Genomic DNA, 19,542 nt, shown 5'->3' with positions numbered 1-19,542 from the left:
AGGAGCTGCTGGGAGTTTTCATTGACCTCCGAGCTCGCTCCCGTTCGGCTCCGCTCGGGTCCGCTCGGGTCTCCCCAAGGCCCCGCCCCTTTCGGCGAGCACGTGACCTCGCTGGTCCCGCGAGCGGCGTCCTCGGCCCCCTCTTCGTGGTTCGGCCCGGCTGCCAATCGGGAGCCTGGGGGCAGGGCTGCCCCCTGATTGGCGGGCTCCGTTTGGCGCCAACTAGGAAAGGGGGGCGGGGCGGGAGGGGGCGGGGCCTCGGGGCAGCTATTAGCGCGAAAGGGCGGTGCGCCGCCACAGTCCACGAGAGCGGAGGCCGGTCGCTGCGGGTCCGGGCGGGCGAGGGGCTGCGAAGGACGCGAGGACCGGGTAGGCCCGGGCCGGGGCCTCTCGGCTGCGGCCGCTCTCCCTCCCCGACCCGCCGCGTTTGTTTGGATTTGACCTTCAGGTGGCCGCCGCCCGCCCGCGGGCCTCGCGGGGTGAGCGGGAAGCACCCGTGCGTGTGGGTGGCGCCTGCGGGGGCCGCACGCCCGTCCGCGCCGCTTCCTCCGCGGCCGCCGCGTCCCGGAACCGCGGGGTCGTGTTTGTGTTTGAGCCGCGGGCTCCGGCGGCGGGGCGCGCGGCCCAGGCCAGTGCCGGCGGGGCGGACGGGCGCCGCGGAGGCAGAGGGAGCCGGAGTCCCCCCGGGCGGCCGGGCGCGACCATGGAACTGGGCCCGGAGCCCCCGCACCGCCGCCGCCTGCTCTTCGCCTGCAGCCCCCCGCCCGCGCCGCCGCCCGTCGTGAAGGCGCTCTTCGGCGGCGAGCCGGCCGCCGGGGGCCTGTCGCCCGTCACCGCCCTGACGGCCACCATGGACCAGCTGCAGGGCCTGGGCAGGTACGGGGGCGGCGGGGGCCCCGCAGGCCTCTGGCCTCGCAGGCGGCGCTCGGGGTGGTCGGGCCGGGAACGGGCGGGGGCCCGCCATGTGCACCCTCCCCCCGGGCGGGATGTGGGCGGGGGAGGCCGCTCGGGCCCGGCAGGGTGTGGGGGGGCCCGGCCCCCGACCTTCGCCCTTCGGGTTGCGGGTTGCCCTGCCTTGCCCGCTTCTGTCCCGGCCCCAGGAGGCTGTTTGGGGGCGCCCCCCCTTCCCGGGGGTAAAGACAGGCCCCCCGGGAACCCGCTTGCACCCGGGGTCGCACCGTCTTGCAGGATCCTCGTCCTGTGAGCCTCGTTCCTCTCCACAAAGCCTGGCGTTCCCTCGGGGTTTTGTGCGGCACCTGGGAGCCCTGCTCCCCGCACGTTCCCGATGTCCCCCGCGTGGTGCCCGGAGCCGGGCCTTTCACTCCGCTTCCCGGCCGCAGGGTTCTCTGGGCTTCTCGGAGCAAAAAATAACATTTGAAAAAGCCGTGCATTTCCTACGGAGGCACATGCCTTAGGCTTGCCTTCCTGTTGGTGTTTCCTGGCTGCTCCTGGCTCCCACTTCCGGAAACAAGCCAGCATCCATCCTGGTCCTGCCCTGCACCCCCCCCCCCCCCGCCCCCCCGCCTTTCTGCCCCACCGAGGGCTGGGGTGCTGGTACCGAGGGCTGGGGCGCTGGTCCCGAGCTGTGGCCTGAGGCTGCTCATCGCTCACGCTGCCCCTGGAAGGGACCCCGTAGCCGTGGCCCAGAAACACTCAGGTTCTCTCTCGGTTTCAGTGTGGGTGAGCAGCCGCCCGAGGCGAAGAACAGTCTCCAGAGAATGGGCTCCTCCGAGTCAACAGATTCAGGTACCCGGCCCTCGCCGTTCGTTCATCCTGTGCCCGTCCGTGTGTGGGGAGCAGTCAGCTGAAACCTGCGCTTTCGCGGGGAGACCGCCTGGCAGCGTGGCGAGGGAGAGCACCCGTCAGGCGGCAGGCGCTGGCCCGGCTGCCTGGGGGTCACCTGGTGCCACCCACCTGTCCATGCCTTCAGTGCTTGCTTCCCCCTGACTGGGATCCGACCCAGCACCCAACGGGTGCATAGAGAAGTGGGGCAACAAACCCATCTCCCGCTCTCTAAAGTCGATACATAATAAATCCGCACCCAAGGATACATCTAGAGAGAGGAAAGGTGTGCTAGGAGGCTGCTGATCGGGGCCATGCTGGGCAGGGGTTCCACCTGCCGCCTTTGGGGAGATGGGCACCTCTCTGGTGCCTGACTTTGTCATATGACATCGTTGTATTTCCCAAACCCCCGAGTCACGCATAAGATCTGACAAGGTAAGATATTTGAAATCAAAACCATGCTAGGCCACTGGTGCTGGACCATCCTCTCCGGGGCTGGAACTCAGTAGCCACGAAGGGATGAGAAGGTTCGGGTTAATGCACTCCCTCCTCACGTCCCGTCTTCCTTGGTGGTGTTTGCAGACAGGCCAGGGGGGTTAGTAGATACACCATGAAAAGAGGAAGTTTCTGACAATCACATAAAGACTCGATTTTATTTTTGGCATAAAGTCCAGGCCGGCTTTGTGGACTGGCCTAAAGAAACAGCACTAGGGAGTCGTACTTATTTTAATGACAAAGTGGTGCTTCGCGTACTCTTTCCTAAAAGATACATTTTTTTATTTCCCACAGGCTTCTCTCTGGATTCTCCTGGGCCCTTGGACAGTAAAGAAAAGTATGTATTCACTGTTCTTAAATGTTTGTGCTTAGAGAAAACTTCTCCTAAGTTTTTGGTGAAATTGGTCATGCTCTGGATTTAGCTGTCCCTAGTAAGACTCCTGGATCCTATAAACAGTCTGGTATCTTGCCATTATTATTATTACTATTATTTTTTAAATCCTCACCCAGTGCCCTGGCGGGGTAGCTCAGTTGGTTAGAGCATTTTCCCGATACACCAAGGTTGCTGGTTCAATCCTGGGTCCTGGTGAAGCAACCAATGAATGCATAAGTAAGTGGAACAACAAGTCGATCTCTCTCTAAAATAAGTAAATTAATAGTCAATAAACCGTCACCCAAGGATATGTCCATAGAGAGGGAAGGAGGGGAAGAGAGAGAAAGAAACATGGATGTGAAAGAGAAACATCTGTCTTGTGCCCCAATCCAGCCACAGCCTAGGTACGTGCCCTGCCTGGGAATCCAACCCTTGACCTTTCTGGTATATGGGACGACGCTCCACCCGAGCCACCCAGCTAGGCCAATAGTCTGATACTTTATTTCTTATTTATTAATATTGTTTTATTGATTTCAGAGAGGAAGGAAGAGAGAGAGATAGAAACATCAATGAGAATCGTTGACCGGCTGCCTCCTGCACGCCCCACACTGGGGATCGAGCCCGAAACCTGGGCATGTGCCTTTGATCAGAATCGAACCCAGGACCCTTCAGTCCCCAGTCCGAAGCTCTATCTACTGAGCCAAACCAGCTAGGCCAACAGCCTGATATCTTAAAGAGAATGAGTTGTTTGTGTCAGCAGTTTTCAGAACTTCCTTTATTTTAGCTGTAATTTGGTATTTTATTTGAGTCTTACCCAGGCCTTGCCCTGTCCTCTGGCTTCATAGCCTTAAGAGCATGTGTGTATGTTAGGAAGTGACCTTGGGCCTGCTTTTTTAACCTTGAAGCCCAGTGTTGGGTGCTTGTGAAAACAGGACAGCTTCAGAGATCTATTCTTCCAACCTGCCTGAAAGGGGGGTGTTGGGCCACCCCTCGAGCTAGTTGGGACACTTGTCTACTGATATGCCTGCCTCTCATGATTTACCTCCCGGTCTCATTGCAGCCGTGAAAATCCCATGAGGAGAATAAATTCCCTGCCTGTAAGTTAGTTCTCTAGTATATTTCGAACTAATGCCTGTTTTCTCCCCCTTAGCTGCCTGTGTGATCGTAATAGCAGACATGAATTTAGACAGCGAAGGCTGCTTTTCCCTAGTTTCAAAAGCATTCAAACATTCCTGAAAGCAACTTCAAATCTGCCTCTTTCCCCACCTCCTCTAATTACCAGAGCTTTATCCACCGGGAGGGGCTCCTTTTGTGTGAATGATGTTGGGAAGGGGTGATTGTCAACCCTAAATCCCTGCTGAGAGGGCTGTCGGCCTTTAGGGAGTAAATGAAGAGCCATGTAGCGGGAACTCGAGTTCTGGCCGGTGGGGCCGTGGCCACATGGCTGCAGTGAGAGGGGGGTGCCCACGCATCTCTTTTTTTCTTGTGAGAGCTGAGTTGCCGCTGCGTTTCCATTCACGTCCCTTACCTCCTTTCTCACGTTGACAGCTGAAGCTTCTGGGATGTAGTCCAGCTCTGAAGAGGAGCCACTCCGATTCCATGGACCGTGATGCCTTTCAGCTGATGGACCAGGAGGAGAATAAGGAGAACGTGAGTGTCGCTCCATGTGCTGCCTTAGAGCAGGAGAGCCCAGCGCCTGTGGCTTAGGGACGGGGCTGGGCTGCTCTCGGGGAGAAGACACTTGACCACAGTCACGGTGGGCTTGGGAGGCAGGCACGTGGGCTTGTCCTGCTGCTGCTGAGCTCCGTGCCCTTGGCGGCTCGTTTCTTCCTTTAGGTCTTCTCTTTGTGAGCAGGAAATGCAGTGTCCTGTGGGGCTGTGGGAATTCAGTGAGGTGACACAGGCGTTTCAGTGGTTCCGGAAAGCAGGCGTGCCTGCCGGGAGCTCCTAGGTCCACGAAGAGCTTGCCCGGGAGGGTCGGCCCAGGACTCCCTTTCCTCCGTGCGTGCTGGCCCTGGCATGGCTGTAGGCAGCCTTTGGACACGTGCTTGACCGCATGTGGAAGAACAGAGCGGCCAGTCACTGGACCGGCAGCCGAGAGGCTGAGCTGTGGTTGCCATGCAGAAGCCCAGTCCTCTCGCTGTATTTCCACAGCTCTTCCCCCCTCTCCATTCCCTGCCCGTTCCTCACCCTTATAGCCTCACAGGCAGGGGTCCTCAAACTACGGCCCGCGGGCCACATGCAAATACAAATATTGTATTTGTTCCCGTTTTGTTTTTTTACTTCAAAATAAGAGATGTGCAGTGTGCATAGGAATTTGTTCATAGTTTTTTAAACTATAGTCCGGCCCTCCAACGGTCTGAGGGACAGTGAACTGGCCCCCTGTTTAAAAAGTTTGAGGACCCCTGCTCACAGGCTTAGCGTGAAACCTCCTGCTTCCCATGGAGGAGCTGGTGAGAGAGCCGGGAAGAGAAGGAGTTCCTGCCTCCAGGGCCTGCCAGGCTGAGCCTCTGGGCAGTGGCTTTCTACCTGTACAGGTGCAGACCTGGACCAGGCCTGGTGTGTCCGGGTCCCCTCTCCCTCCCAGCCGTGGCTTCTCCCAGGGTGGCCTGCTTGGGGCTTTGTTCTAGAAGGGAAACAGCATAGGTTAGAGTCGTCCTGACTGGCTATGGAGCCGGATTTCAGGCACATCGTAGCCTGTGAGGTTTCGTCCAGTTGCAGGGGGACGATTGGGTTGTAGTTGATGGTTAATGAGCTGATGCACAGACAGCACTTGGTCCTGTGCTGGCACAGGAGGCCTCAGGTATGAGCTGTCACTGCTCCGAGCACAGGAACAGGCCCTGAAGTGGGTGCTTAGGAAGGGGTATGAGCGCTTTAGACTCGGAGGGAAAGGAACCGTGCAGTGTGTGTCCTACCGCTGCTCACTTCTCTCGCTCAGCCTTTTGTGAGATTTGTCCCGTTTGGTTTCCCCCAATGCTTTTAGTGTGGAATGCAAGGATCTTAATTTTAAATGTGTTTTTATTGATCTTAGAGAGGGAGAGAAACATGGGTCAGCTGCCCTCTGCATGCCCCCTAATGGGGATCAGGCCTCCACCCGGGCATGTGCCTCAACCGGGAATTGATGCTCAACCAACTGAGCCACTCTGTCCAGGGCTGGAGTCCAGTAATCTTACGCAGGGAAGACATTGCCGTGGGAGGAAGAAGGTGGGAGATACAAAGCTCCAACAAATGCACCGGGAGAAGCGTTGGCTCCCATCTGCAGGCATGTTGACTTGGCTTTAGATTTTCAAATTGTTGCCTTAGCTTATAACTCAGTGTTTTGTGTACTTGGCAGTGAAGTGCTTGCTAGGAAGTTCAGCCAGGTGAGAAAAACATGCTGTATTAGAAGTCAGCTGTTGACAGCCTTCGAAATTCTTAGTTACACAGACCCAGTGTTGGTGTTAGATCAGAAATGTGCAAATCCTTAGTTTGGAGACATGTACAAAAGTGACCAGTGCCCACTCCCTTGTCCGTCTCACCCGAGTTCCAGCGGAGGCCCTAGAGCTGGTGCCATAGACCGTGGCAGATGTCTCGACTGTACTGTCTTGCAGGAGGCCTTTGAGTTTAAGAAGCCAATAAGACCCGCGTCCCGTGGCTGCCTGCGCCGTGCGGAGGGTGGAGATCTCACCCAGAGGCAGAGCTCTGCCCCAGCCCGGATGGTACGTGCTCTGGCTCGTAGGGAAGTTTCTGACGGGAAGAGAATTCACGCTCCTTTAACTGGAATGGAAGACACCAGTAGCTCTTGATGTCTTTACTTTGACCTTGTCTTTTGAAACTAGTTGGTCACATTTTTTGGTGTTTTTGCTGTGTCTGGAGAGGAGACAGGCAGAAGCTGAGTGAGAGATGGTCTGTTTGAAATATTGGACTCAAGCAAAGAGTATTTGACCTGGTTCGTTCTGGAAAGACAGTCTGCAGGCTTCCTGGTCGTTCTCTGTGGTGGGATTACATGTCTCACGTAAACTTGCTCTTTCCCAGTGCGTCCTGGGTGCTAAGAGTGCCGACTGCTGCTTGGAGGGAAGACCTTAGCTTCCTGCAAAGTGTTGTGGATTTCAGGGAACCGCTGCCTCTGGGCTGCTGGCAGTAAGTGGGGCCGCTGGCCCCGGGGCACTCATTGGCCAGGCAGAAACTGTCATCACTTCCGGAGTTTTCTCCGGGTGGTCTGACCGCTGTGGACGAGAGAGGCCCAACTTAAACAAAATGCTCACATTTGGTTTCCAGGTTTTGCTGGGAACATGCATCTGAAAATACAACTCTCCGGACTGGCTTGAGGTCTAAGGAATGTGTTCAGCCAGTATTGCTATGTCTAGCATTAGCACCAAGCATTTTTTAAAAATGTTTTTATTGATTTGAGAGAGAGGAAGGGGAAGGAGAGAGAGAAACATTGATCGGCTGCCTCCTTCACACCCCTTACTGGGGATCGAGCCCACAACCCGGACATGTGCCCTGACCAGGAATCGAACTGGTGATCTCTCAACTGTGCCACACGGGCCAGGACAGCACAGAGCACTTTTATGTTTTGTTTGTTTGTTTTTTCAAATTATAAGAGGAAGTTTACTTGAAAGTTACAGAGGTGGTAGCAGTGAGCCAGTTGGGCTGTGGAGGCTCAGGAAACAAGTTACAGAACCGAAGGGCCCCTGGGGCGTGAGGGGAGGGACAGGCAGGGGCACCTGCGGGGGAGAAGGGGCCGTTTTCTTACCTTTCACCTCAAGTCTGCGGAGTAGCTGGACTCGCCATGGCACACATTGGGAGAGAGTGGTCAGGGCGCTCAGGTGATTTGCCAAGGGACACGGTAACCCCTGAGAGCTGGGCACCCAAACTGAACACGCCTCGTGTGCGCGCTTGAAGCCAGCATTTCCTGTGACGCCCTGGCTGCCCCTGGCTGCAGCCCCTGCGGGGTAAGCAGAAGGAAAGGCAGAGCCGATCTCACGGGTGGGTTTGCTCGTGTCAGAGGTGTGTCCTTTGTGTCGTTTTAGTCTGCAGCACCTCTGCTTCCCTCAGGGGTGGAGGAACCGGGGAGGAAGCGTGCTCGGTCCGGGGACTGGTGTGTCATTTTCTGTGGCACATCTGCTCCTGGGGAGTCAAGAACTAGGTCGCAGAGACGGGTGCCCTGCCCCAGTGTGAGCATCACAGGGTGTGGTCCTGCTGGGTGAGACACTGCGTGTGCCCAGAACAGCGGGCTGCTGCAGAGGATGCTGGGAGTGATCTGCCCAGGGCCACTGAGGGTCACGTACTCGTGCCCCCGAGGGATGTGGATATTAACCCTTTGAGTGCCAACCAACATCCTAGGAACTCTGCTAAAATTGCCAAGGCATTTTTGCTGATTTTACAGCAGTTTAGGAAAAAAATTATGAATCACAAGTAAATGAAGTTACATATCTAATAAAAGCAGACTTAGAACTGGATGCCATTTCGAAGCTTTGATAGCGCTCCCGGCATTTTTGGCGAAAGACAGGAGGAGTGCGATTGTGCTCCCTGCACTCAAGGGGTTAAAGATGCTTGTAGGGCTGATGTGGGGACCACCTTGTTCCTGTGGAGGAAAAATGTGTCTCTGAACTTTTCCCCTGGCTTTGGAAAGCACGTAGAAAAGGAGTAATAAAGTGTTCGTAATGCTTGTATCCGCGTTGGTGGGTCATGAGCGGTTTAGATTTCCTGTATCAAATACATGGGGTTCCTGATGAGACCCCGTTTTCACTCCAAGAGTGATCTCTTTCCTCGGGAGGGTGTGGTGGGGAGAAAGCTTGGGCTTTGTCAAAACGGGTGAGCTGTGTGATCCTCAACCTGCATCAGCATTGCTCTTCTGACTTGTTGAAAGGAAAGGGTTACCACAGTGTGTTGGGAGACTGAAATGGGCACATGCATGTAGAGATTATATTACTTCCCTCTGCCATATCTGGAGTTACTCACATAAGCATTCTCTGGGCCCTTTTGTGGTCTTCATGAGACTTGCACCTTCTCGCCCTTCCTCACTTTGGCAGATTGTCATATTGTCACAGCCTCACGGTGATCTGTGTTCACTGACCACAGTCCGCCCATAAGCCTTGTCTTTCCCAAAAGACTAACCATGGGTCCTGCTGTCAGGGGAAGGGTTCTCTGTGAAGGCTACTTGGCCTCACTCTATTAGCACTGTATGTGGACGTCGAATCATTATTTTTATTTTTAAATATATTTTTATTGGTTTCAGAGAAGAAGAGAGAGAGAGAGAGAGAGAGAGAGAGAGAGAACATCAGTGATGAGAGAGAGTCATTGGTCGGCTGTCTCCTGCACACCCCCTACTAGGGATCGAGCCTGCCACCCAGGCATGTGCCTTGACAGGAATTGAACCCGAGACCCTTCAGTCCACAGGCTGATGCTCTATCCACTGAGCCACACCAGCTAGGCGACATCAAATTTATAACCTGGGGTTCATATTCCTTTGATTAGTAGGGCTAAAATTTTACTTAAAACAAATATACTGTGTTTTCCTCATAAGAACTAATGACCCATCCGAGGAGATCAGAGCTCGTCGTTTATTAACAGGCATGGATTCTGTCTCGTAGCTTTCCTCCAACGAAAGAGAGAGCAGCGACCCAGGGAACCTCATTCCACTCTTCATGCCCCAGTCACCCGTGGCTGCCACTTTGTCTGATGAAGATGATGGCTTCATGGACCTTCTTGATGGAGAGAATCTGAAGGTGCTGTGTGTGTGTGTTTCCCTGTCCATTCACTAACGACCCCGGGAGAACTCGTGAAAAAGTTCAGGGGGGAAAGGTACAGCGGTTCCCGGGGCTTGAATGAGCTGGTGTTTTGGTTTATTTGGTGAGAATGAAATGTCCTGCTAGATGAAATTCCGTACCTCCTCCTGTGTGGATAGGGCGCTGTGTGCAGATGACTGAGCTCTAAAATATGAGCCTCTTCTCGCTGTAAAATGCCGGGGAGTGGGGGAAGAACATTCGGTGATGCCCAGCCAGGCCTATCTGGTATTTGGGCAAAGTCATGCTAGCATTGAAACCAGTGCTCATCCCTGCGGGCCTTGTCACACGTTCTCTCTCCAGAATGATGAAGAGACCTCCTCCTGCATGGCAAGCCTCTGGACGGCCCCCCTCGTCATGAGAAGAACTGCAAACGTGGTGAGTGACCCCGGTGGGCCTGCGGGTCCCGAGTCTCTGGGCCCCTGACTGGCTGGACTGGAGTGAACAGGAAATGAACCCTTCGCTCACTTCACCACAGGAACCAAAAACTGCTTCGTTTGAGATTCTGTTCTGGGGTCCCTGGGCCTTGACTGGTCACTAGTATTTCTCGTGTTAATGCGCACTGCCTTTTATTTCCCTTCAAGGTTTTTGTCCTCATTAATGTGTGAGGGCGTATCACTAATGTATATGCTTGCAGTTCTTGTTTTTGTAATTCCTAGTTCATCCCAACCATTCTTGGTCAGCTAATACCCTTTCTGTACAACTCTGACCTCTGGGAACTCCGGTTTAAGATTACTGGGTGATATACCTGCTCAATCAGATTTAAGAAATAGCTGTTCTTCGACCCCGGTGAGGTTGAAACAGCCCCCGTGAGGTAGGAACGACCCCGGTCTGGTAGGGACAACCCCGGTCAGGTCGAAACGCCCCGGTGTGGTAGGGACAACCCCGGTCAGGTCGAAACGCCCCGGTGTGGTAGGGACAACCCCGGTCAGGTCGAAACGGCCCCGGTCTGGTAGGGACAACCCCGGTCAGGTCGAAACGGCCCCCGTGTGGTAGGGACAACCCCGGTCAGGTTGAAACGGCCCCGGTGTGGTAGGGACGACCCCGGTGAGGTTGAAACAGCCCCCGTGAGGTAGGGACGGCCCCGGTGAAGTTGAAACGGCCCTGGTGAGGTTGAGACTACTCCAGTGAGGTTGGGACAAATAAAGGGGACCAGTATGGACTGATGAACAGGGGTAGATACAGAAGCAGAGCAACATTGAACAGAATGTTAAACTACAGTGGGAAGCCTGGGGAGGGTTGCGGGGGGGGATTAAGAGACCAACTGAAGGACTTATATGCATGCGTATAAGATTAACCAATGGACACAAGACACGGGGCGGGGGGGGGCGGGGGGTAGGGGCCGGGGGAATGTCAAGGGGGGGAAAAAAGGAGACATATGTAATACTCTTTGTAATACTTTAAGAAATAAAAATTATTAAAATATTAAAAAAAAAGAAATAGCTGTTCTTAAACGGCGTAAGACGGTATTGGCTTAGATTTAAGTGAAAGCTTTCTGAGTGAGTAACTTGTCGGCAGCAAGAACAGAAAGACTCAGCACAGGCACCACCCATCCCCACCCACCCAGCCGTGAGCCGCAGCCGCCCTGTTTGATTCGGGCAGAGCGCACGTGTGGACGGCCACAGGCTTTCCTTTGCACAGGATGTGTAGAGACGAGAGCACATGCAGAGAACAGCCCGGAGAAGGAGACTCAGCCATGAGAGATGTGGTGGGCGGACTGGTGAAGAGTTGGGACAGAGGGCTTCACTGGGAGAGGAATGAGCCTTGTTCTTACTGCAGAACAGGAGCAGCTGGTGCTGGACCACAAGCCTTAGAGGTAGGAGCTGGCAGTTCGTTCCGAGCAGGAAGATGAGCTCTAAGGCATGAAGGCCAGGGGGTGCCTCACGTGTGGGGAGGGAGGCTGGTGTCACCCAGGAAGGAGTGCTGTAGAGGGGGACCAAGTGGCAGCTGAGGCTCCTCCCAGCGTCAGTGATCCGTGGCCCTCAGCACGAGGCTGTGGGTGCAGGTGTGGCCCTGAGGAGTGGCGTTCACGGGCGGTGGCCCTGTTAACCTCAAAGGCAGCTTTCCCCCAGGAGCACACCCCACGGGCGCTCTCGGCTCTCAGGGCCACTGCTTGTCTCTGTCCCGGGGTCTCTTGGACCTTTTTTTTTTAATCCTTATCCAAGGAGGGAAGATAGGTTTCCATTGACTTAGAGAGTGGAAAGGAGGGAGGAGAGGGAGAAAGAGAGACATTGATGTGAGAGGCACGTGGATTGGTTGCCTCCCACACACGTCCCAACCAGGGGCAGGCGTCGTACCTGAGACCCTCTGGTGTGTGGGCCAATGCTCTAACCATTGAGCAGCCAGCCAGGGCTCCTGGACTTTGTGTCCAGGTTTTTCAACATTTGCACAAAAAATCTGCCAAACATCTGGAACACGGTTTATCTCTGCTTTGTACTCAAATTCTGTTTGACTTCTGTATTCCCCACCTGGAGTTGAGCTAGGACAACTGTGGAGGTGAGGGTGCTGGGAGCATGGCCTGTGGTAATGGGGTTTTATATGTTTTCCCAAAGGGCAACCGATGCCAGCTGTTTGACTCCACTCCCACGGGCAGCCCCGCCCTGCGCTCGGTGCTGAAGAGACCTGACCGATCTCGAGAGCTGTCCCCCCCTGGAAACGCGAAGCGGAGGAAGAGCGCGCTCAGGGCCAGCCCCGGGGCCGCAGCCAGGCCCGAGGAGCCCCGGGAGGTGGGTGTGCAGGGAGAGGCGCTGTGTTTTCGGTTCTAGCGTCTCCACGGGCTCTCTGCTGAGGCTCGCCTTCTGCTTCCGGTTCTCTGAAGTGTGTGTGGAATTGCCTCTTGACGCGTTTGATGGTGGCGGCTTTCCAGTCTTAGGCGATCCCAGCATCTGCCATGGTGTTGGCTTCTGTTGATTTTTCAAGTTGAGATTTTTCTGGTTCTTGGTCTGACAAGTGGCTTTTCAATTGCATCTGTATATTTTGGGTTTTAGCCGGTCTCCTCTGACAGTGCGGGGAAGGTGGGGGTTGAAGTTCAGGTTCCCCAACGAGGCCTCTGGGCCTGGTATGTGGGGTGGAGGAAGCCTCGTTTTGCTGGGAGGAGTGGGGTTTAGGCTCCCTCTGGCCTCCACTGACACCATCCCAGTGGAGTAGAGATTAGGCCACTTCGTTACAGCTAGGCAAAGGTACAGCTCTAAGCTGTTCATCCTCACCCGAGGATATTTTCCCACTGATTTTTAAAGAGATTGGAAGGGAGAGGGAGAGACAGAGTGAGAGAGACACATCGATTGGTTGCCTCCCGCAGGCGCCCTGACCGGGGCCAGGGATCGAGCCTGCCACTGAGGTATGTGCCCTTGACCGGAATCAAACCCAGGACCCTTCAGTCTGCGGGCCGACATCCTGTCCCCTGAGTCAGACTGCCCAGGCTCGTCCTTTTGGTCCTTTTGACCACCTGTCGTATCTTTGGACAAGTGACCTGTCTTCAGAGAGTCATGGCTCTCTGGGCATTGAGGCCTCCGTTTCCTCCATGAGCTAAAGCCTTGGGAGCATGATTGTAGCCAGCTGGGAGCACTCCGTTTTTATCAGCTTGTTTATATATGTTGGTTTCATAGATTTCCTGGTTTTGAAGCTATTTTTCTTCCTGAGATGTCATGTTTGGCTTACTTCCAATTGCTTTGTTTATACATTTTCCCTGCATTGCACTGTCCTTATATCCGATTTTGGTATTAAGCATTAGAAAATAAACTGGAAAAGTGCCCATATTTTCTGTAGCATGAAGGTTTGAGTAAATATCCGTCATCTTAAAAGGTTGGCTAGATTGCAGCCATGGAAACATCTAGGCCTGGTGCCTTGTACTTTATAATCTACTCTAGGTGCCTAATACTTTATGAAACTGTTTTTTTCTACTTAAAAGCGGAATTCTAGGTTAAAGGGCAAGAAGGTTTGTGAAATTGTGTTGTATACATGTCAACAAATTGCCTTGTTTTTTCAAATCTGGGCCTAAAGGTCTGTACGTTGCAGTTGGTTGAGAGGCCTCTTATTTAGACCCAGCCTCACTTTTATTCCTGCTTGTGGGGAGGGGAAGGAAAACCGTTTCAGGGAAATTCAGGTAGACGCTGAAAAAAATAGACCTAGTTAGTGGGCCTTCTTTTCACTCAAGAGTCAATCAAATATGAAAAGTCTTCATTTGCTAAGTATAAACATTAACATTTTAGTCTCCTTATGACATGTTCCAGGTGAGTGTTCTCAAAAGTCCTGTTTAATACCCCAGCCTCACTTCCCACCTTTGGTTGTTACAGATTCTGTATCCGTCTCCAGCCTTGGTATCTCCCCCAAAGGGGACCATCGAGAATATTCTGGATAACGACCCCAGGGACCTCATAGGGGACTTCTCCAAGGTGAGGGCGCCCTCTAGCTACGTGATGCAGGTGGATGGGTTACACACACACACCCTGCCTTCCTCCCTCTCTGAGGCGGCTCCTGGGGTGTCCCCAAGGGGACACAGTTTGAAATGTTAAAGGTCTGTGGGACTGTAGACCTCAGGGTGCTGATCCGAGAGTTTAAGTAGGAAGCCATTCTCCAGCCCCAAGGCAGGCTCTCGGGGAACTGTGTTCCTTCCTATAAAGATAGAAATGCAGAAATCTATAGCCTCACTACAAATCTGTATCAAAAGATTTCTTCTCTTTAAGGGTTATCTCTTCCACACAGTCGCTGGGAAGCACCAGGACCTAAAGTACATCTCTCCAGAAATTGTAAGTCGTGCCTTTGGAACCTGCCTCACGTGCACATGAATCTAGTTCTTTCCAGCAGCCGACGCTGATCCTCCTGCCTTTCTCTCCGCAGATGGCATCTGTCTTGAATGGCAAGTTTGCCAACCTCATTAAAGAGTTCGTTATCATTGACTGCCGGTACCCATACGAATATGAGGGCGGCCACATCAAGGTAAGGGTTCCCGAGGCTGGGGGTGAGCCCCGCTGTCGGAGGCATAAAGGGGCCTCGGCAGCATCTGTGACTGTTTGAAAGGGGGTGGGGGCCCCCTGGCTGCTTGTGAGCTCACAGGCTGGTTAGAATTGAGAGGCTGCTGCGGAAAGGCACCTGCCTCCTGGGTGCCCGCGGGGTGTTCCTGGTCTGCACAGCTCGCCACCTCGTGCAGCAGATGCTCCCGTCACCCACACCGCATGTCTGGACGGTGCCTGCTCTCCGAGCCGGGCCTGGCACAGGGCTCAGTTAGGCCACCTGGTGGGAAGGGGTGTTGGGACACACTTTCCCGGAAAGAAAGTAACTGCTTGTGCATTTCAATCTTTTAACCAATAAAATAGTGTTGACATGTGGTACGGGGTACTTTACAGACGCTGTTAGGCTTGTCACTGTCTGTAGCTTTTGAAAGTCCCCAGTTCACAAACAGCACTCAGAAAGTGCGCACAGTCGTAGCATATTGAGGGGCCCGTGGAAGAGCCTGCGTGTGGATTGTCGCTCCGGGGAGGCGCGGGGCTGAGTCTGGTGTCTTGCAGGGCGCGGTGAACCTGCACATGGAGGACGAGGTGGAAGACTTCCTGCTCAAGAAGCCCATCTCCCCCGCCGACGGCAAGCGCGTCATCGTGGTGTTCCACTGCGAGTTCTCCTCCGAGCGGGGCCCCCGCATGTAAGTGGTGGCATGTGCTCGCCCACAGCCCCGGTGGCCGACCCGGGTCATCCCCAGGCCTTGGCCGGCACCCTGCCGTGGGAATGTGGTTTTGTGAGAGCACAGATCCCCGTGTGGTGGTCTCTGAAATTCTCTGCTTAGCAACCACTTGATGTCATGAGCAGCTTCCTCGCGTGGAGTGAGTGGGCTTGGCCTGACGGGTCCAGTGCAGGGGCTGGCGGGCTTCTGCCGTCCAGCTGCCTCTGCTGCCATTTCCCCCGGGGCCCTGACCTCTGCCGGCGCCCCCTCCTGGGTGAGTCCTTGCCGCTGTCCGGTGTGGCTCACTGTCCAGCTTCCTCGTGTGGAGTTCAGCTCCTGCCTTCCTGTGTCCCTGCTGTCCTTGGTTCTGCCTGTGGGACGACTGTCCCAGGTGACATCCTTCAAGTGCACTGTGGTGGCTCTTGGTTCAAATGCCAGGAAAGTGGGACGTCCTCACTCGAGACTTGATGTGCTTGAAACCCTGGTCCAGTCCGTGCTTGCAAAGGAGGGTTGTGTGCGCTCACGTTATTGCACATTGTGGAGGGGTAGGGGCGAAGTGCCCCAAACATCCCCCTCGTTAGCACAAACTTCGTTGGGGCTTTGGTGTCTAAGGCCCTGGTGTTACCAAAACATCTTTTATGCCAAAATAAGTGAAAGTGAGATTACAATAGAGCAACATTCACTTAAGGTTTGAAGTAATATTCCCATGCTCTCACAGCAGCCTCTGCACTCTCGCTAACGTAGCAGGGCTGGTGCTGGAAATGCCAGAGGTGGTGATATTGAAAAGCTGGGAGTGAGCATGGCAGTGAGCAAGTCTGACGGGGCCTGCTGCAGGGGGTCCCGGTAGGAAGACATTAGACGACAAGTGCTGACAGGTGGTCGGAGAGGTGGCAGGGGGAGTGCAGCTCAACTAGGGTCACCCACAGAGCTGGCGTCTGAGCAGACCTGGCCAGGCGCACCTCCGAGTGCGACTGCACTGCAGGTCCTGCTGTGCCCTCTCCCGGGCGCTGTTCAGGTGGGAGGCAGCAGTGGACAGGACAGCCCTGCCTTAAGGAGCCCACGTTTCAGGACAGTCAGGGGCCCGTCAGCATCCAATGTGTGCATGTGCCATGCTTAGGAAGTGCTTCTGGGGCAGCAGCGAGGGGGCCGCAGTGGCTGATGGGAGGGGAAGGGGGGTGAGGTAGAGGCCAGTGGCCGAGGCGGAGGCTGGGAGTGCTGGGGCTGTTTCACTCAGGGAAGGAAGTTTGGGAAGACGTGTCTGCCTTCCAGTGCAAAGCTGGCACTCACTGGCTGTGCACTCAGTGCCCACACGGTGGCCGGGGTCACAGTCAGCACTGTGAGTGCTGCGGCCCCGCCGGCTGTGCTGGGGAGTGGGCTCCTGATTCTCTGCTGGAAGCGCTGACCTGTGCCTTCTCCTTTGCAGGTGCCGCTACGTGCGAGAGAGAGATCGGCTCAGCAACGAATACCCCAGACTCCACTACCCTGAGCTGTACATCCTGAAGGGCGGGTACAAGGAGTTCTTCCTGAAATGCCAGGTGAGGGGCTCTCTGGGGAGCATGGCCGCCCCTTGCCAGGCGGGATGGTGGGGTCTCCCTGGTGGTCACGGCTGTTTGGCCGGGTGTCTGGAAATTTGCCTGGCGCAAGGGGGGCCTTAGAACCCGCTGGCCAGGTCTGCGCTGCTGCTCAGTCTCCCAGCACCTGGGAGGGAGGGAGCAGGGTGAGGAGAGAGACAGATGTGCTCTGACCTCACCCGCCTTGTCCCCTAGTCGCACTGTGAGCCCCCCAGCTACCGGCCCATGCACCACGAGGACTTTAAGGAAGACTTGAAGAAGTTTCGCACCAAGAGCCGGACCTGGGCCGGGGAAAAGAGCAAGAGGGAGATGTACAGCCGCCTGAAGAAGCTCTGAGGCAGCGGCCAGCGCCTGCTCCACCCGCTCCCCTCTTGGCTGCGTTTGGAGAGGGGCCTGGGCTTCCTCCGAACACCTTCCCGTCACACTCCCGAGGATGGATCCGAGCACCCGTCCCGCATCAGGACCGTCTCCCGAGGCTGTTGGGCCCGGTTCCGAGCACCACGTCAAGTCCAGTTCTGCCTCTTGGTCCCCACAGCTGGAGGAGCCGCTGGCCTTACTGGGCTCTTGGCCCCTCATGAGGGGAGGGCAGGAGGGGGAGTGGAGAGAAGTAAGACCACGGAAGCGCTGCTGGTCAAACTCCAAAGATGGCCTGGGAAGGGGTTACCCATGTCTTAATTTATTCATCAATCACTTTATTATTACTTTTAACTCCTGGAGACTTATTTAACTGCTTCTTTAAGTCACAATACTGCCATTTTATCATCCCAAGACTACCTCTGCTTTTAATTAAGAAAAAAAACGAGGAAGAAGAGGCAGCCATGAGTGCGGGACAGAACCAGCTCTGTCACCCAGGAGGCACTGCGGTCCTGGGCTGCTGCTATTTAAAGCCAAAGACTGAGATACGGTGGGAGTGGGCACTGGACTCAGCCTTGGCGACAGGGCATAAGCTAACCTGCTGGACCTACCTCAAAGGCCACAGATCTGCTTGGGGGTGGCCCTGCCCTGGCCCCAGTTCCCGTGACGTTGCCTGGTCTGGGAGTCAATCAGGAAAGCACTTCAGGCAGCCTCCACTGGGCACCCCCTGGCTCGTGTGGAACATGGAGCGAAAGTATCCCAAAGTGGGGGGCAGGGGTGGTGGGCTCTGGGATGGGGGAGTGCATACTGAGTGTCTTCCTTCGGGCACTCTGGTAGCTTTGAACTTTCTAAAAGAGTCATTTTATGAGTCAAGGAGAATCAAATCAGTGTTAGCTGGCCCACCCGAGGGGGGCAGCGGGCTGGGAGCCCCGGCATTGCGGAGGGCGTGGGTGCTGGCGTGTGGTGACTGGAATGTTCCTCGGGCAGCATGGTGGGTTGGAAGGTAAAACCTCCAAGTTTATCATGTTTTCACTGAGGGGCAGGGAGTGATGGGCCACATCACCAGCTGCCTCCTCACCCAGCCCCACAGAAGAGGGTCCTCCGAGGAGCTCGCCCATCCGGGGCTGGGACTCGATGGGTTCTGGACAGGCCCCTTCTGCTCCTGCTGGCCCCACCCTCAGACGCCAGCCCCTCAGCACCTCTGCTCCCTCGGGGCGCAGCCAAGTTTCTACACGAGTCAGCCCCCCTTGCCTGGCTGCCTATTGGGGTGGAGAGGGAACCAGTGATGCTGGAGATGACTGGTGTGTTCATGGGTTTGAGTTGCATTTGACTATAAAACAATCTTGTTAGAAAAGTATGGGGAGCAGGAGGGGAGACAGCCATTGGTCTCTGATCTTGTTCGTGGGGATTCTGTTGGTTGAGGGCCTGGAAGGAGGTGGGTGGCCTTCAGGTTGAACGGTGTGGCCAGCCCTGCTAACCAGCCATCACAGGCTCTAGAATAAACCAATCTTGAACCCATGCTCTGCTTCATGTTCTGCCTAATTGACTCAAAGGGGATTGTTCCCTTGAAGGTTCTGGGACGACCCGTGACTATAACCAGTGGCCGGGCCGCCACAGGGCTCTCCTGTGCCTTTGGGGGTGGCCACAGGGACCTCCAGTTACGCCCTAAGTCCAAAAAGAAACATGGAGATGGCACGGCCTGACAAAACGGACAGCAGGAGCTGAACCGCAGACGCTCCCGTACGAAACCCGTTCACGTGGAGGAAGCAGCAGGCCAACGAGGGCCCCAGAGAAGACTTCTCACCTTTTTATTGTTGACAGCGTTACAGGTCTCCCGTCTCTGACTTCTGCAAGGACCAGGGAGGATGTACAGGATGAACTAGGACAGATGGTAAGTCATGGGCCCCCATGTGAGCTGGGGGTGATTGCCAAGATGGATCAACGCTGGAGCAAAAGTTACAAAATAGTGACAGCTGCCTAGGATAGAAAAGAACTATTTTTAAATCTTACATAAATCTGGCAAGTGCTAAAATCTAAAGTATTTCACCCATGGGCCCACCTCAAGTCAGGCTTCACTGAGACTGCTCCCTTCTGATTTGTATCTATAATAGAAGCATTATTCCAGCCTTAAACAACACTGGGGCCTGGTGCACGGAATTCATGCACATTAAAAGGGAATTAATTAAAGGAAATATTTTAATATTGCTATTTGCCCTTTCTCTTTAATAGAATTGTCAGAGATTAAAGAAAATTAGTAAAATGTGTATGAAAATCCCTCCTGTCAGAGTCAGGGGCACACCGTGGAGTCAAGTCCCCGCCTACCCACACGCGCTTTGAAATTGCAGGAGACCCAGCCCTGGCCGGCCCCACCCCCATCAAGCCCCATTGGGCGGGGGCTGGGGGGAGGCTGCGGCCCGAGGTCCCCCGCCCCGTCCTGGGGCCATGCAGCCTCCGCTCCCTGCTGTGATGACCATTTGCATATTAGCCTTTAATTATGATGTAAGGGAAGGAAGTTCCCTGTAATACCAACCAATCTCCAGTGAGTGT

At 55.0% G+C, this 19,542-nt stretch overlaps 1 protein-coding gene across 2 annotated transcripts; it reads left to right on the top strand.

Annotated features, from left to right (window-relative positions):
- The first annotated feature begins 320 nt into the window (after window positions 1-320).
- Window positions 321-18,508, top strand: CDC25A (cell division cycle 25A). 2 transcript variants are annotated; one of them, XM_070391182.1, is made up of 15 exons: window positions 321-876; window positions 1,676-1,746; window positions 2,572-2,614; window positions 3,711-3,747; window positions 4,199-4,300; window positions 6,241-6,348; window positions 9,226-9,360; window positions 9,721-9,795; window positions 11,970-12,143; window positions 13,710-13,808; window positions 14,100-14,162; window positions 14,254-14,352; window positions 14,922-15,052; window positions 16,494-16,605; window positions 16,837-18,508. In XM_070391182.1, the coding sequence occupies exons 1-15, from the start codon at window positions 704-706 to the stop codon at window positions 16,975-16,977; spliced, it is 1,563 nt and encodes a 520-aa protein (XP_070247283.1). In that variant the 5' UTR covers window positions 321-703; the 3' UTR covers window positions 16,978-18,508. The 2 variants fall into 2 exon arrangements, with proteins under 2 accessions (XP_070247283.1, XP_070247284.1); XM_070391183.1 differs by lacking the exon at window positions 6,241-6,348.
- The last annotated feature ends 1,034 nt before the right edge of the window (window positions 18,509-19,542 follow it).

The sequence above is a fragment of the Myotis yumanensis genome, unplaced genomic scaffold (genome assembly GCF_028538775.1).
Source record: "Myotis yumanensis isolate MYYU_CA2020_CCGP unplaced genomic scaffold, mMyoYum1.0.hap1 SCAF_14, whole genome shotgun sequence".
Taxonomy (NCBI): Eukaryota; Metazoa; Chordata; class Mammalia; order Chiroptera; family Vespertilionidae; genus Myotis; species Myotis yumanensis.
The sequence above is the reverse complement of the archived record's forward strand: the minus strand, read 5'-3'. Positions and strand labels throughout refer to the sequence as shown.